The following is a 15,567-nucleotide window of genomic DNA, read 5'->3' on the forward strand; positions in this document are numbered from 1 at the left end:
ATGATGGAATAAGTAATTTTACATGATTCTAACAGTAAGATGTAGTCCTCCATCTTGGTAATGTTAAAAGCTCCCGAAGCTAACACAATCAATGTCAAAAGCCACTTGAGCAATTACTTACGTAAGACAATCAATGTATAATACTTGCGACTCATGTAGACTAGAATCATGTAACAAATACCAGCAAAAATGAAGCTTACTGTTGTAAACGACTGAACAAAAACATGTAAAATTACTTGTAGTTCTCATAGCTTCATGCGAATTCAAATTCAAATTTGGATACTAATCTACAGGAATCGCATGGAAAATTCAAAATAGGAGTTGAACAGAGTTTTTGATGAAACGACGAGATTTGATGAGTAAATTTTTTTTTTAATTCTTTTAATAGAATGATATATTTTATACTAAAAATGATGAGAGTTTTTTGTGAAATGATAAGATTTGATGTGTAACTTAAAGTTCAATGTTAATTCTGGAAGAGTCATGATAAAACATTAAACAAAAGTCAGTGCAATTTTGTTTTCAAATTATGGACACTTTAATTGCTCTACCTATTAGACTCTACTTATGACTATGCAATACATTAGATTCATATCAAAACATACGGATTAGGATCCTCTCTTGAGCAAAAGGTGAGAATCCTCCTGACCAAACCCATCGGACTGTTGAAATTTTATCTAACGGCTACAAACAGGAGGCCCCTCTAAAAATTATAATAATTGTAGCCATTGGATAAAATTTCAACGACCTGATAGGCTTGGTTAGGAGGATCCAGCGGCCAGCTCTTACACATCATTTAATCACCTATGAGTGTATGCAAATCCAACGGCTAACATTTTTTGAAAATCCAGATCTGTTGACTTAATTTATATTTTGGTTATCAAGCGCTCCAATCCTCGGGAATCCATTATCAGAGAAATCCAGAGCTCCGTCGGAACCATGGCGCCACCGGCAGCGATTCGGTGGTTCTCGGTCGTTTTAGCTCTAATGCTGTGCTATCTCATCACTTCGTCTACGGCCATATACTGCGACGAGGACGACTGCTACGATCTCCTCGGGTCAGTTCAGTTGCCTCACAATTTTCCCTTTGATTCCCGAATTATCCCTCTATTGGTTGCATATTTACCCAACGTTTCAAGTCCTTGTCCAGGGTTACGCAGAGCGCCAATTCGTCGGAAATCAAGAAAGCTTACTACAAACTCTCATTGAAACAGTGAGTCCCCGCCATTTTTTCTCTGTAAAATTACTCTAAAATTTGATATGAAGTCAATATTTTGATCATATCTATTCACATTTTGGTGTTGAATTTTCAGTCACCCGGATAAAAACCCGGATCCGGAATCGAAAAAGCTGTTTGTGAAAATTGCCAATGCCTATGAGGTACTTGGGGATCATGTAATTTTGTGGAAAAAGATGGGAACTTTTGAAGGTTTTGTTGCTGTCTTGTGCTATTGATAATGGAGTTTAATTGCTACATTGCAGATTCTGAAAGACGACGCGTCGCGAGAGCAGTATGATTATGCCATTGCACATCCAGAGGAGGTAAAATGAACAAACTACTTAGTTATCAATGCGTTGAGTTATAGGCTGAAAAGTGGATTTTTTTTAGACTTGAGAATCGAGACTACACGAAACAAGAACATTCTTGTTAGTATGGTGCTGTATGGTTAAATTTAGATTGGTAATTTGAGTTCTTTGAACTGAGATGTTTGTGAAAGGTAATAACTTTTATCATGTTTTTTACTTGTTAGGTATTTTACAATACTGCTCGCTACTATCAAGCATATTATGGTCACAAAACGGTGAGAGACTTATTATAACTTCATATTCTGCCTGCGCAGAAGCAACTTTGTAGTTGCTAGGTGCAGCTCCAATTCCATTTACTTATTTCTAAAGTTGTTTATATGTTCACCTTCTAGGATCCTCGCGCTGTCCTGGTTGGCCTTCTTTTGATTCTTTCTGCATTTCAGTATCTGAATCAGTGGACAAGGTATAATCAGGTACTGTTGCAAATCAATAAAATTCCTACAAGACATTATATGTGTCTCAATGCGTTATTGTTTGATTTGTGGATATCAGTGTATTTTTTAAAAAACTTGCACCGCATGCCTTTGTTACTCGTGTGCTGACAGTTAATTTCACTCCCAAATATAGGTTTTATACTTTTATTAGTCTTTCGTTCTTGTACTTTGAGACTATAGTATAGAAATTGCAATGGTAAAGGTTTGTACTACGATGAGGTTACGTGCGTACTCTGGTGGATTCATACAGAACTTAGTCATACACATCATTTGTTTTATGACTCAGAAACCTGGAAAAGGTTCTTTTCTGTGACATTGTTGATTTTCCATGCTTTTGTAGGCTGTAGATATGGTTAAAAAGACTCCTGCTTACAAAAATAGACTACGGGCTTTGGAACTTGAGCGTAGTGGAGGGACTACAAATAAGAAAAAGAGCAACAGGCAGATGAACAAGTATGAACTTCTAGTCATTTTCAAAGAGAAATAATGAAATGCGTTGTGAAAAGTTGGAAATTTGTCCATAAGGATTAATCAATTGTGTATAGAACTGCATTTTATGATTGTGAAATTGTCTTTAAAAAAGGTGGATGTTTTTTTCTTCATAGGAAAGTGGAAGAAGATCTCGGCAGCGAACTGGAGCTGCAGATTAACGGAGCGGAACAACCCTCCATGTGGGATCTTCTTGGTGTTCGTTTCATACTTCTTCCCTACACTATTGGCAAGGTTAGAGTTCCCTTCATGTCATTCAAGAAATGCTGAGATTATAGGTTGAAGTCGGGGATTTTACATTGATTATTACATGGATTACCAATTAGTCTGTTGATTCAGCTATTGTTATGGTGTGGCTGTTGGTTCTGGAGATACAAGGTGAAAAAAGCACCATATACATGGGATGATGCCTCCTACCTGACACGGAGATCCCTTGGTGCGCCTATTGATGGATGGAGAAATCTAGGTAAATCAACTTTAAATTTTAATGATTTTTTTGTTCTTTTCTTCTAACGGCATTATGAATTTGGCTCGGGTTACCAACTTTAGATACATTAGGTCACCACCCATTCATACGAGAACCAACCTTGTTTTGCTTTAGCCATCCACCATGAACTTTTGGCTACACAAAATCTTCCATTCAAGACGCGACAACCTTAGAAAAACTGTTTCCGATCCTCAAGCTCAAGGGGATAAACAAGTCCCATAATGGAAAACTATTAAATTAATTACCGTTTTGAATTGTGAGTTCGAGAGTCTACATGCTTTCTTACACACCTACATCCCGGAGGTTCTTCATAACATATTACTCATTGGTTTGTTTTGTCAGATGAATCAAGAAAGGAAGATCTTATTCATAAACGTTTATGGGAGAAGGCAAACTTGGAGAGCTACCTTGCGGATATGCGCAAAGAATCCAAGCGGAGAAGATAGCAAATTTTGTCGCCAATGCTACCTTATGTTCTCAAAATACTGGCAAGATAATTAGACCAAGGCACGAAGGAGTCGACCTATATTTTTGTTGAAATAGCTGAGCGGCGGAGGAGGCGGAATATTAAGATTGTTACTTGCAAATCGCAACCTTAGCAAATTGTATTTTGTGACTTTTAATACACGAAGTTATAAGTTATATGGATTAATTTGTGTATATGAGACTTTGAGGCAAAAGCACTTTTACCTTCTAAATTCCATTTGATGGTCATTGTAAGAGTTACTGAAATTCTGTAAAATCCTTTCTTCATGGATACTCAAATTGACAATCAAATATAGGGTGAGACAAATTTCAAAAGTTTAAGGAAGTAACAAATAGCTTCTCTCAAAGTGCACTCTGTTTGTCAATTGTCGCTTGCGGTTTTGCAGACAAATTACAATTTGACATAAGTGCACAACTATAAGAAGGGTAGTACTACCTACACATTTTTCTTAATTTTTTTATTGTCGGATTGAACGAATTGAAGAAGATAAATTATCAAAAACTATCATATTTGTGTGGAAGGTAAAAATAAGTGTGTCGATAATACTTTTTGTATAAATAAATGTGTCGATAACACCTTTTGTATAAGAACTAGATCAAAGGTCTAAGTGGCTCAAAATCCACACGAATGCATGATCTGGTGTGTAAACAATTAATCTTGGTATGCCAGACTTGTAGTCAGAGGAAGGTTAAAATGTCTTTATGAGTTCTCCTAACCTCCGAAATGGGTGGATAACCATGACATACCACTATTGTCCTCCTTTTTGATTTAACAAAAAAAAAAAAAAAAAAAAGTTAAATAAAGAGCCCAAATAGAACTCATCAGTCATGTGATCAAATCCCTCAACGGAAAACTGCCGTAAGCTGCCTCCAAATCTGCCGACAGTCCCCTCCTGCTCCTCAGAGTCCTTCTTCCCCACCGAGTCAGAAACTCTTCCCCTCAAAAGCTCGAAGCTTTTCCCACTTCTCATGCACCCATACATTCCCCAATGGCTCACCGTCCTGGTACCTTTCTTCCCCTTTTGCCCCTCTCCAATTCCCACTTCTCAATTTCCAATCTTTTTTTTTCTTACTGATGTTTGTTCTGTGCTGCTGTGTAGATGGGATATTTGGTTCCTCTCAATGCCAAGCTAGAAGAAGACGCTTCACTCCCAAAAATACCCCTCTCCCGAGGCCCGAATTACATCGGCCGCAACACCACCGCTTCCCTCTCAGACAAACGACTCAGCCGGAAGCACCTCGCTCTCACTATCGATGCTAGTGATTCCGCCGTTTTGGTCGTGGTAATTTCGTAATTTAAACCTCGAATGAGTCCACTTTTTGAACTTTGATGGCCTTACTAGTTACTGGTTTATATATTGAAATATAAAGTTGTGAACTTTGAATTGAATGAATGTAAATTGTAGGAGGGGACAAATCCCACTGTTGTGAAATCCGGGAGTAACAGGAAGAAATTGTTTCCGAAAGAAAATGCAACGATATGCAATGGTGATGTTATAGAGCTGATTCCGGGGCATTTTCTTTTCGAGTATAAGACATTGTCTGATAATGAAAATGGAAATAATGTGCGTGTTGTCTGTGACCATAAGAGGGGATCAAATGATGGTGGAAAGGCCGGTGAAGTTGAAGAATTGGCTCGAAAGAGGCCACGTCAACTAGTGTCTCAAGATAAAGGTTCCGAAAGGAGTTTGAAGGTGTCGCTCTTTTGAAATGAAGTAGTTTGAAGTAAATAGTTGTTGATGATAGTCGAAAATGTGATTTTAAGATGTGAATAAAATGCATGTCTTTCTTCAATTTGAAGGCTGAGGTGGAAGGAAGCAGCTCGGGGGCTGATAGAGACGGTGGCAGTGTGGAGGCCATACGCCATTTTTGTGTTCCTAATGATCAATTACCACAGACCTTTCGGCTTTTGAATGTGCAAGGACTTCCCCCATGGGCAAATACCTCTTGTGTTTCTATAAGGGATTTGATTCAGGTAACGGTTGTCCCCTGCTGTATAGTTCATGTTGCATGTTACATGCATGAATCATGTTGCAAAGCTGTGTAATACGTTATAAGGTATGCGCAGCGGAAGTTCATATTCAGCATGCAAAATTCTGGAAGAGATTGACTGTCTTATGAATGTTTGATTTTGGATGGGAGTTTAATTATTGCCTTCTTCTTTCATAGGGGGACATTCTCGTTGCTATCCTTTCCAATTACATGGTAGACATCAATTGGTTGATCCCTGGTATGTTCATTTCACTTTGATTGTGTTTCCTGTTAAAATATTGGTCCTTTTCCATATATATACCAAACATGTATGTTACTTAATACTTCACAAATGTATATATGTGTAAGAATGTCTCAAATATATCTACAGCAGAACATGCCTTTCATGTTTGAAAGGTGTTTCTTACCCCAATGTTCTTTTGTTACAGTTTTTACGGTTACTATGTGTATATTCTGAATCTGGTTAATGGTATATTATTGTTGTGTTATGCATAAGCTATCCTAATTGGCTCTGATTGTGTTTTTTTCCCTCCTCATTTTAGCATGCCCATCAATTGCCAAGGTTCCACATGTGTTGGTTATTCATGGTGAGGGTGATGGTACACTGGATTACATGAAGGTTTGCTTTGGGTCTATTCTTCTTATCTCTGTCAACGTAATGCTTTTTGACCTTTTCCCATTTACATGACTTTAAGCTATTACCTGAAATTTTCAGAGAAAGAAGCCTGCGAACTGGATTCTACACAAACCGCCATTGCCCATTTCATTTGGTACACACCATTCAAAGGCCATGATTCTTGTTTATCCTCGAGGAGTGAGAATCATTGTACATACAGCAAACTATATACATGTTGACTGGAACAACAAAAGCCAAGGTTTGTGGATGCAAGACTTTCCCTGGAAAGATCAAAATAATCCAAGCAAAGGATGTGGATTCGAAAGTGACTTAATTGATTATCTCAGTGCACTGAAGGTATAAATACAACAATCCTTGAGGTTGATTTGGTTGGTTTTATGTATTTATTTATCGTTTTGGTTTGCTTCCTTCATTATCTTGTATATCTAGCTTCAAGATGTCTTGCCTATAGTGCCAATGAGACTATGAAATTGATGTTATTGGTTGGATGTCAGCAGTGGCCTGAGTTTTCAGTTAATTTTCCTAATCTGGATAGCTTCAAGATCAATCCGTCATTTTTCAAGAAGTTTGATTACAGTGATGCAGCAGTATGTTCTCTATTCCTTGAAATATTTAGATTTTTGTTTTGTCTGGGATAGTATAATGTCAATGTTAGTATCTGCGGCTGTGTGTAAATTTCAGGTGAGGCTAATTGCATCTGTCCCTGGATATCATACGGGTAACAACATGAAAAAGTGGGGGCATATGAAGCTTCGCACTGTTCTTCAGGAGTGTATTTTTGATAAAGAGTTTCGGAAATCTCCTCTTGCTTATCAGGTACGGTGACACAACTGCTTGACTCTTTTACCGGCAGTTATGATGATGGATGTCAATGCTGAATGTTTTTCTTTGATTAGTTGTAGTAATTCAGCAATATGTTTATTGCAAATTTACAAGATTCTGGACCTAGTGGGCATATATTTATTACATTTGATTTCTCCGTATTGGGGATTCTGGCCATAGGAATTTTGTTTGGTTTATAAAACGAAGATATATAGAACGGAATTGTGATTCAAGGGGTAAAGTTTGTGGTCATGAATGCTTCGCTCAGTGGAGTGTAATTATTAGAAATAGTGATAGTTTCAAAGAAATTCTATTTATGTATCCTTACCTTTGCAGTTCTCCTCCCTGGGTTCTTTGGACGAGAAGTGGATGGCTGAGTTTATGTCTTCAATGTCATCAGGCTTATCGGAAGATAGAACTCCTCTCGGTCCTGGGGAGCCACTCATAATATGGCCTACAGTAGAAGATGTCAGATTCTCTTTAGAGGTACTATCAAGTAGGCCATTCTTGTGAACTATTTCCTGTAGACCTTGTTTTACTATTAAAGTCAAAAGACCTTGTGTGGATAAACCTCGATAGATCTCATGTAGTGGTCAGGGTTATATATCATGAAAATTACCTCAAAACAGTTGAAAAGTTGGGTATACTTAGACGAGATTCCTTAAAAGTAGTAATTGAGCGTTAGCGTATAGCAATAGAATCATCCCGTCTATCATGTGGTCTTTGGGTGTACATTGTGATTCTGCATCCTGGTTTCATTTGCTGTTCTTTTATTGGTTTTTCCAGGGCTATGCAGCTGGAAATGCCATTCCAAGTCCACTAAAGAATGTGGAGAAAGACTTCTTGAAAAAGTACTGGGCTAAATGGAAGGCAAGCCATACCGGCCGCTGGTCTCTTTCTCCTACCTTTCCATTGAAATCTTTGACTCTGAGATGTTTAGTTGGACAAACTTATTACTTCTTTATTTTTCAATTTACCATTAACCTATAAATTGATTTACAGTTGTGCCTTTTCATTTCAGTCGTGCAATGCCACATATAAAAACATTTGTGCGTTATAATGGTCAGAAACTTGCGTAAGATTTTGGAATTTGGATCCTATTGATTGTGTTTTCTCAGTTTTATGTTTAAAAATATTTAGTAGTGTACCCATAGTCATACTAGATTTGAGCACTAACTGTGAGTTTCTACATTTTCCCTACAGTTGGTTTTTGCTAACTTCAGCAAATCTTAGCAAGGCTGCCTGGGGCGCTCTCCAGAAGAACAACTCACAGTTGATGATCCGTTCTTATGAGGTAGGTTTGTCTGAATCATATCATCTTCAACACAGACTTGATATCAATACAAGTGAAAACGATTCCTTTCATTTGCTCAGTTAATACAGTATTGCTTAGCTTACTTGAGATGTGCATCCAACAAGAAATTTGTCAACTTTTCAAATGCAAGTTACAACCGGTCTAATCATACAAGGACCTAATGGGTGTCGATATGTTGAATGATATGTGTCATTTTATATTTTTCTCTATATAGTTTGCTTCATCATCTACTCCTGTCAAAGCTTTTCTGATGTATATTTATTTACTTTGTGTGGCTCATTACAGCTGGGAATTCTATTTCTACCACGTAAAACATGCAGTTTTGGGTTTTCTTGTACGAGCAATGGGGTTCCATCTAAGGTAATAGCTACATCCTGGCCATTTTACGCATGTTACATAAATAGTTATTGAGTATCACACTTGCGTTGTTAAGAAAGGAAGGAAGGGAACATAAATGGAGCAGAAAGATATTAATTCAGTTGAGTTTCAGGATAAATCTGGACGGTCAGAAACTTCTGAAGCATCGAGAACAACACTCGTGACTCTGAACTGGCAAGGAAACAGGAATACAGATTCATCATCTGAAGTAATTAAATTGCCCGTGCCTTATGAACTCCCTCCTCAGCCATACACCGCGGAAGGTAGGCCGTTCTTAAATTTACTTCCTTTTCCGTTCCCATCTTTCATTCGTCTTATTTCTTTTTATCTCTCCGGCAGATGTGCCTTGGTCTTGGGACCGGCGGTATAACAAGAAAGATGTTTACGGTCAAGTTTGGCCGCGACATGTTCAGCTGTATGCTGCTCAAGACTCCTGAAACTCTTGTGTGTACTTGACAGCCATGTACTTACAATCTTTTCTCAGCTCTTTAAATTCGAGCATACTGAGCTTTTCTTACCCTCATCTTTTATGAGGCTAGAAATATTTTCTTTTAGTGTGATGGTTAAACCGCCACGTATGAATGTCACGGTCAGGACTGGTTCTAGGGTCGTTTAGTTGTTTCCTTTTGGGCTTCTGCCCCACATTCTCACAAGAACTAGTAAAAGATTCGGCTTTGATGTGTTCATTTTATTTATTTTTTAAACACGTTCTTAATTTAGTTTCCGAGAAAAATACTTGGGTCCAGACCAGTCAATTTCCATATTCTTATCCAACGAAATGAGACAAACAGGGTCCTGATTATGTAAGGATACTAATGGAAAAGACGTCACTCAGATCTTTCATTGGATGAATCCATGTAATTGAGCATTGTAAATGAGAATTGTTATTGGTATTATAAAATTTTTATTCTACGTTCCAAACTTTCTATATTTAGAAAGAAAAATACACTTGGGAGGAATGTAGAATGAGATTTTTGGAGTGTCAATAACACTTCCGTTGTAAAAGTAAAAAGCCTGGTCATAAAGTCGGAGAAAGTTTCTCATTCATCTAATGCAATCTAGCAAGCAATCTTGGACAATCGTTTTTATGAACCTTTCAGTTTAAATTTTGGATTTCGTTATTACTTAAAAAAAAAATAAAAAATCAAAAGTAGTTACTAAATGAATTTTAATTTAAAAGAAAAGGAAAAATCGAAATAGTTATCGAACGGCGCCGCTGAATAATTTTCAAAGCGAATCTAATCAGAACTAATTTTTTGGATTTAATTCTAATCCGATGCTCAAGATCGAGATCCTTGTAACAGATACCCACAAACATTTGAAAATTGAAACATTAAAACCTGAAAATCCGTGAAGATCACATAGTAAATGGATAACAATCTTTGACTCTTTCTCATTAATCCAGAAAATTTGAACCCCTTTCAGATTTCACAACATGCAAATCGGACGCAGTTACAACACATTTATATCGTAATCTTTATACATGCACAAATTACACACATATATATACACACATACACAAATATATAAACATATATGTATATATATAAACATATATATTTATATATATCCAAAACCCTTGCTGAATTCTGATTCCTGGCCATGGATGTTATTTTTGAGCTCCAGAGAGGGAGATCCTTCACAATTGAAGTTGGTTATTTCGACACCGTTCTCGAGATCAAAGAGAAGGTTCAGAAATACCAAGGGATTCCCATTTCCCACCAAACCTTAATCTTCAATGGCCGAGTCCTTGATGATGAACGCAACGTTGAATACTGCGACATCTACAACAATTCCCGCGTCCAACTCCTCATCGCATCTGAATTCGATAAACCGGCGAACAATAGCAATTGTAATAACAATGTGAAGGCTATGGAGGAGTACTGCCCGAAGAAAATCCAGCTCAACGTGAAGACCCCAACGTCCAAAATGCATGTCCCTATTGAAATGGATGTAAACGACACTGTCTCGAAGCTAAAAGAGAAAATCCAAGCGATGGATCAATCCATTCCACTTAATCGTTTGGTGCTTCATGCAGTTGGGAATGAGTTACATGATCATCGCTCGTTGCATGAATGCGAGCTTTCAGACAATGCGGAGATAGAGGTGAGCTTGAGACCTTCAGCTCCTGCAACCTCACCTGTGTCAATGGGTGGGGCTGGAGTTGGTGGCGGATGTGGAATGGGGTCCAAAAATAAGCTGAAGCTTATGGTCTTGACAAAGTGTGGGACGAAGAAGATTGCGGTGGACGTGAACCCATTGGATAATGTAGGAGAACTGAGGAAGGAGCTGCAGAGGTTGCACCAAAGTCAAATGAATTTTCATTTGCCGCAGGAGAGCTATTTCTTCATCTATAAGCAGAATGTGATGGAGGACGACAGGTCGTTTCGATGGCATCAGGTTGCGCAGGGTGATACTATAGAGATTTTTAATGGTAGCGTAACCGGTGGATCGTAGATTAAGCTATTGAGCTACAACATTTTTCATTTTGTTAGCATGATTTTTAATTATTATTTTTTAATTTGGAATAATTAGTGATGTGATTATATAAGTGTGATTTTTCTAAACCCTTCTTTTCCAAGTTGCTACCTAACTTGAGCCTTGAAAGTAACAGTGAATTATTCACATTTTTTTTCTTGTTAGAAGAGGGACAAAGAAAACGTAGAATCAATAACTATCTTGATTGCATGTTAGAACAGTGAATTAATCACATTTTTTTTTTCTAAACAAGGATGACTGAAAATCATTAATCAACTACTAAATAAAATCAAGATAATCAACTGAGCGAGGATGAAATTAGAATCTAAATCAAGCAATTTGATTTTCATGCTTAATGGTGAGAAATATGTTTAGGACCAACCAACGCACGTGAATCTATTACATAAGGCATACACAAATAAAAAAAAATGAGAATAAGACTGACGTAGCTTTGCCCGTTGGCGCAAGGCAGGACGTAAATTGCTCGCGCATTTGAGCCACTTTCGCATGCATCAATTGTTCTCTTCAAGATACACTTTGAGGTTGAAGGTCAATTTCCAAGTATCTCCTGACCAAAAGGAAATGCATTGGATACATCCAATATCGTCCCATGGTTGGTCCCAACAAAGGATCCAACCAAGCAAAGCCCCAGAATCGTTTTAAGAAAGACTCCAGCATCCTCCACCAAGCACCTCAAAGTTCAAATCCGCAGCCACCAAAAAAATGGAAACCAGTGAGAAAATACTTCTCACAAGCAACAGTGTCGAAACCGGCACACAGACTTGCTCTTAAAATATCTCTTGACCAAAAGGAAATGCATTGGATGCATCCAACAAAGTTGGTCCCAACCCAACATAATTATTGCCCACTTTCATAAAATAAGAGCCACCCACCCCACTTGGAATACAATACTATGTCTTTTTTGGGGAAAGGGATTCTCTCCGATCCCTTCCTTCTAATCTAACAAGTTCGGAGATTCGGACCATTGAAATTTGATCAAACGGCTACAAACAGTGGCCCACTTTAAAAATTATAATAACTTTAACCGTTTGATTAAATTTCAATGGTCTGGATCTCCAGATTTGATAGACTGGAAGGAATGGATCCAGAGATGATCCCTTTCCTTCTTTTGGCACCACCTCAATGGCTAATCTTGTTTAATACCTAATACTAAATTTTGCTCTGATTAATCGAAGGTCCTTGCAATACACGCATACATCATATTCAATTGCTATAAAAAATAAAATACAAATTTGTTTATCTTAAATTCTTAATCATGATAGTATTTATATTAGAAATACAATGCAAATGAAGTTTCAACACTTATAAACAACATGAAATGGTGCACAACCTTTTAAACTAATATAAATGAAAGTTGTAACTGGCGCGAAAGAAGTCGAGGAGTCAGGATTTTCAAATAATTGAGTCATGTTTTCGATAAAAAAATTTTATTAGATATTTCGTCGAGCACTTGTTCTACATGTCGATTTTTTACAACATTTCTTAAAGGCTTATGCCAATATATGTCAATAACTACTATTATATGTAGAGTCAAATATGGCTATATAGAATTTACAGTAATATTAAGAATGGTAGAACTTGTCATCGGAGCATTTCGTCAAGTATTTAGTGCGCACAATAGGTTAGATGGCCTAATACGAATTATTGGTGATTAGTGATCGTAATAATTCGAAGGGCAAGTGGACAGAAAAGTATAAATAATCAAGGAAATTGTTATTGGCACTCCAAAAATCTCATTTTACTCTACTTATAAATGTATAATAAGATTTTTGAAGTACTACTTCTCATACTCAATCTCGAAGATAACGCCGTAAGGGCCCCGTGAAGGAGGAAGTCATTTGAGATCACGGACTTTGATATTATCAAAGAAGGGGACTAGATACCAGGCTTTGCCGTTTAACCCGCGCCATCGGCACGTCATTCCATCCACGTGTCGCTAAATAAGTGGACCTCCTCGTCACGCCAACTACAATTCCGTGACGAAGTCGCCTTCTCTAACGCTATAAATCCAGGCATCAGCCTCTCCCCTTCCTCACAATTGCGATTGTTTTGCTTCTCAACAATCTGAAAAATCCTCCTCTAAATCTCTCTCGAAGCTCCCTCAGCCTTTCAAGGTGTGTTCTTTTTTTCTTGTTTCTTGTTAATTTCTTGTTTGGTTGCTAGGAAAGTGTAGGAAAATTGGAGATTCTGTATTTGATTTGGTTGATGTTTGAGATTTATGATTAATCGGTTGGATCTGTTAAATTTAGCATTGTTTTGGCTTTTGATGTTAGGGTTTTTTTATTTATTGGATGCGAAATTAGTAACTTGGAAAGAAAATTTGCGTCGAATCTTGTGTTCAATTTTCACGAATTAGGGGTTTTGTGTATTTTATCTAAATGATCAGCATGTCTTTTCGAATTGAAAGTAAATTTCTTTGTATCAATTTTGACAAGTAGGTTTTATTCTGTATCCGATATCGAAATTGAGATTTGTTAATGGTCAATTTAATTTTGCTATTTATTTTTATTCCAAAATTGAGTAATTTTAGACTAAAATTGTGTCTTTGATCTGTGATTTAAAGCTAAAGCAGGGTTTTTTTTTCCTTTACCTGATTTGCTGAAATTCAATTTGCAATCTTGATCTTGAATTGATTTATTGTATATAAATGGCTGTTAATATTTTGTTTATATAAAAATTGGGATTTTCTTGAATTTCTTTGATTTCTGATGCATTAGTTTCCAAATTAGGGGTTTTTTTTTTTTTTTTTAATCTGATTTTCTTATCTGTAATTCTTAATTTTAATCTAAAGGGATTTGTTTTTTTATGCTTAATCTTATGGTATTTTGGTTTCTGTAGATGCAAATCTTCGTGAAAACTCTTACCGGCAAGACCATCACCCTCGAGGTGGAGTCATCTGACACCATCGACAACGTCAAGGCCAAGATCCAGGACAAGGAAGGGATCCCCCCGGACCAGCAGCGTCTGATCTTCGCTGGAAAGCAGCTCGAAGATGGCCGAACCCTTGCAGACTACAACATCCAAAAGGAGTCAACCCTCCACTTGGTGCTCCGTCTTCGCGGTGGAATGCAGATCTTTGTTAAGACCCTCACCGGCAAGACCATCACCCTCGAGGTGGAGTCATCTGACACCATCGACAACGTCAAGGCCAAGATCCAAGACAAGGAAGGGATTCCCCCAGACCAGCAGCGTCTGATCTTCGCTGGAAAGCAGCTCGAAGATGGCCGTACCCTTGCGGATTACAACATCCAGAAAGAGTCAACCCTCCACTTGGTGCTCCGTCTTCGTGGTGGCATGCAGATCTTCGTTAAGACCCTCACCGGCAAGACCATCACCCTTGAGGTGGAGTCATCCGATACCATTGACAATGTCAAGGCCAAAATCCAAGACAAGGAGGGCATTCCCCCAGACCAGCAGAGGTTGATCTTTGCTGGAAAACAGCTTGAGGATGGCAGGACCCTTGCCGACTACAACATCCAGAAGGAGTCTACCCTTCACTTGGTTCTCCGACTCCGTGGTGGTATGCAAATCTTCGTCAAGACCCTTACCGGGAAGACCATCACCCTTGAGGTCGAGAGCTCCGACACCATTGACAACGTGAAGGCTAAGATTCAAGATAAGGAGGGCATCCCACCAGACCAGCAGAGGCTTATCTTTGCTGGAAAGCAGCTTGAGGACGGCCGCACCCTTGCCGACTACAACATCCAGAAGGAGTCCACTCTCCATTTGGTTTTGCGTCTCCGTGGTGGCATGCAGATTTTTGTCAAGACCCTGACAGGAAAGACCATCACCCTGGAGGTGGAGAGTTCGGACACCATTGACAATGTCAAGGCCAAGATCCAGGACAAGGAGGGAATCCCACCGGACCAGCAGAGGCTGATCTTTGCTGGGAAGCAGCTCGAGGATGGCCGCACTCTGGCGGACTACAACATCCAGAAGGAGTCAACCCTTCACTTGGTGCTGCGTCTGAGGGGTGGTATGCAGATCTTCGTGAAGACCTTGACAGGAAAGACCATCACCTTGGAGGTGGAGAGCTCTGACACCATCGACAATGTGAAGGCAAAGATCCAGGACAAGGAAGGCATCCCTCCGGACCAGCAGAGGTTGATTTTCGCTGGAAAGCAGTTGGAGGATGGAAGGACCCTGGCTGATTACAACATTCAGAAGGAGTCCACCCTTCACCTTGTCCTCCGTCTCCGTGGTGGTTTTTAAGTGCTGGATGTGGCCGGTGGCCGTCTTCTACCCGTTTTCGTTGAATTGTTTATGTTTTTACTGTTTTTATGTATTTAAGTTTGATGGTACTGTTTCTGCCTCCTGATTGAGGCATATGGACAAGTTTGGTTTATCTTTTACTATGTTTTGATAAATAAATTCCGTTCTGGTTAAAAACTTCGTGTTTGAAATTTGTTGTGAATCTCTTGGTTTAATTTGTTTGTTTGCA

The 15,567-nt window shown here is 38.4% G+C and overlaps 4 protein-coding genes across 5 annotated transcripts; all 4 read left to right on the plus strand.

The window, feature by feature from the left end:
* Positions 1-897: 897 nt before the first annotated feature.
* On the plus strand, positions 898-3,723 carry LOC103948130 (chaperone protein dnaJ 50-like). Its single transcript, XM_009359124.3, has 10 exons — positions 898-1,058; positions 1,151-1,213; positions 1,314-1,380; positions 1,483-1,542; positions 1,752-1,802; positions 1,920-2,000; positions 2,362-2,474; positions 2,627-2,744; positions 2,850-2,976; positions 3,340-3,723. Exons 1-10 carry the CDS (start codon positions 940-942, stop codon positions 3,441-3,443), a joined length of 903 nt encoding a protein of 300 aa, XP_009357399.2. The 5' UTR covers positions 898-939; the 3' UTR covers positions 3,444-3,723.
* A 582-nt stretch (positions 3,724-4,305) lies between these two features.
* Positions 4,306-9,313, plus strand: LOC103933010 (tyrosyl-DNA phosphodiesterase 1). 2 transcript variants are annotated; one of them, XM_009342661.3, is made up of 16 exons: positions 4,307-4,488; positions 4,584-4,766; positions 4,890-5,177; positions 5,285-5,458; positions 5,653-5,713; positions 6,018-6,094; positions 6,191-6,448; positions 6,610-6,699; positions 6,794-6,928; positions 7,271-7,420; positions 7,721-7,824; positions 7,956-8,009; positions 8,138-8,228; positions 8,535-8,609; positions 8,740-8,890; positions 8,967-9,313. In XM_009342661.3, the coding sequence occupies exons 1-16, from the start codon at positions 4,453-4,455 to the stop codon at positions 9,062-9,064; spliced, it is 2,025 nt and encodes a 674-aa protein (XP_009340936.2). In that variant the 5' UTR covers positions 4,307-4,452; the 3' UTR covers positions 9,065-9,313. The 2 variants fall into 2 exon arrangements, with proteins under 2 accessions (XP_048447372.1, XP_009340936.2); XM_048591415.1 differs by lacking the exon at positions 7,956-8,009 and having other exon boundaries at positions 4,306-4,488.
* Positions 9,314-10,013: 700 nt separating this feature from the next.
* On the plus strand, positions 10,014-12,151 carry LOC103948133 (ubiquitin domain-containing protein 7SL RNA1-like). The gene has a single exon (XM_009359130.2). The coding sequence runs from the start codon at positions 10,230-10,232 to the stop codon at positions 11,082-11,084; it is 855 nt and encodes a 284-aa protein (XP_009357405.2). The 5' UTR covers positions 10,014-10,229; the 3' UTR covers positions 11,085-12,151.
* A 931-nt stretch (positions 12,152-13,082) lies between these two features.
* Positions 13,083-15,515, plus strand: LOC103933013 (polyubiquitin). The gene is made up of 2 exons (XM_009342664.2): positions 13,083-13,240; positions 13,965-15,515. The coding sequence occupies exon 2, from the start codon at positions 13,965-13,967 to the stop codon at positions 15,336-15,338; it is 1,374 nt and encodes a 457-aa protein (XP_009340939.1). The 5' UTR covers positions 13,083-13,240; the 3' UTR covers positions 15,339-15,515.
* Positions 15,516-15,567: the final 52 nt, after the last annotated feature.

The sequence above is a fragment of a genome, unplaced genomic scaffold, assembly GCF_019419815.1.
Source record: "Pyrus x bretschneideri cultivar Hongxiangsu unplaced genomic scaffold, Pyrus_bretschneideri_v1 Contig33, whole genome shotgun sequence".
Lineage (NCBI taxonomy): Eukaryota > Viridiplantae > Streptophyta > Magnoliopsida > Rosales > Rosaceae > Pyrus > Pyrus x bretschneideri.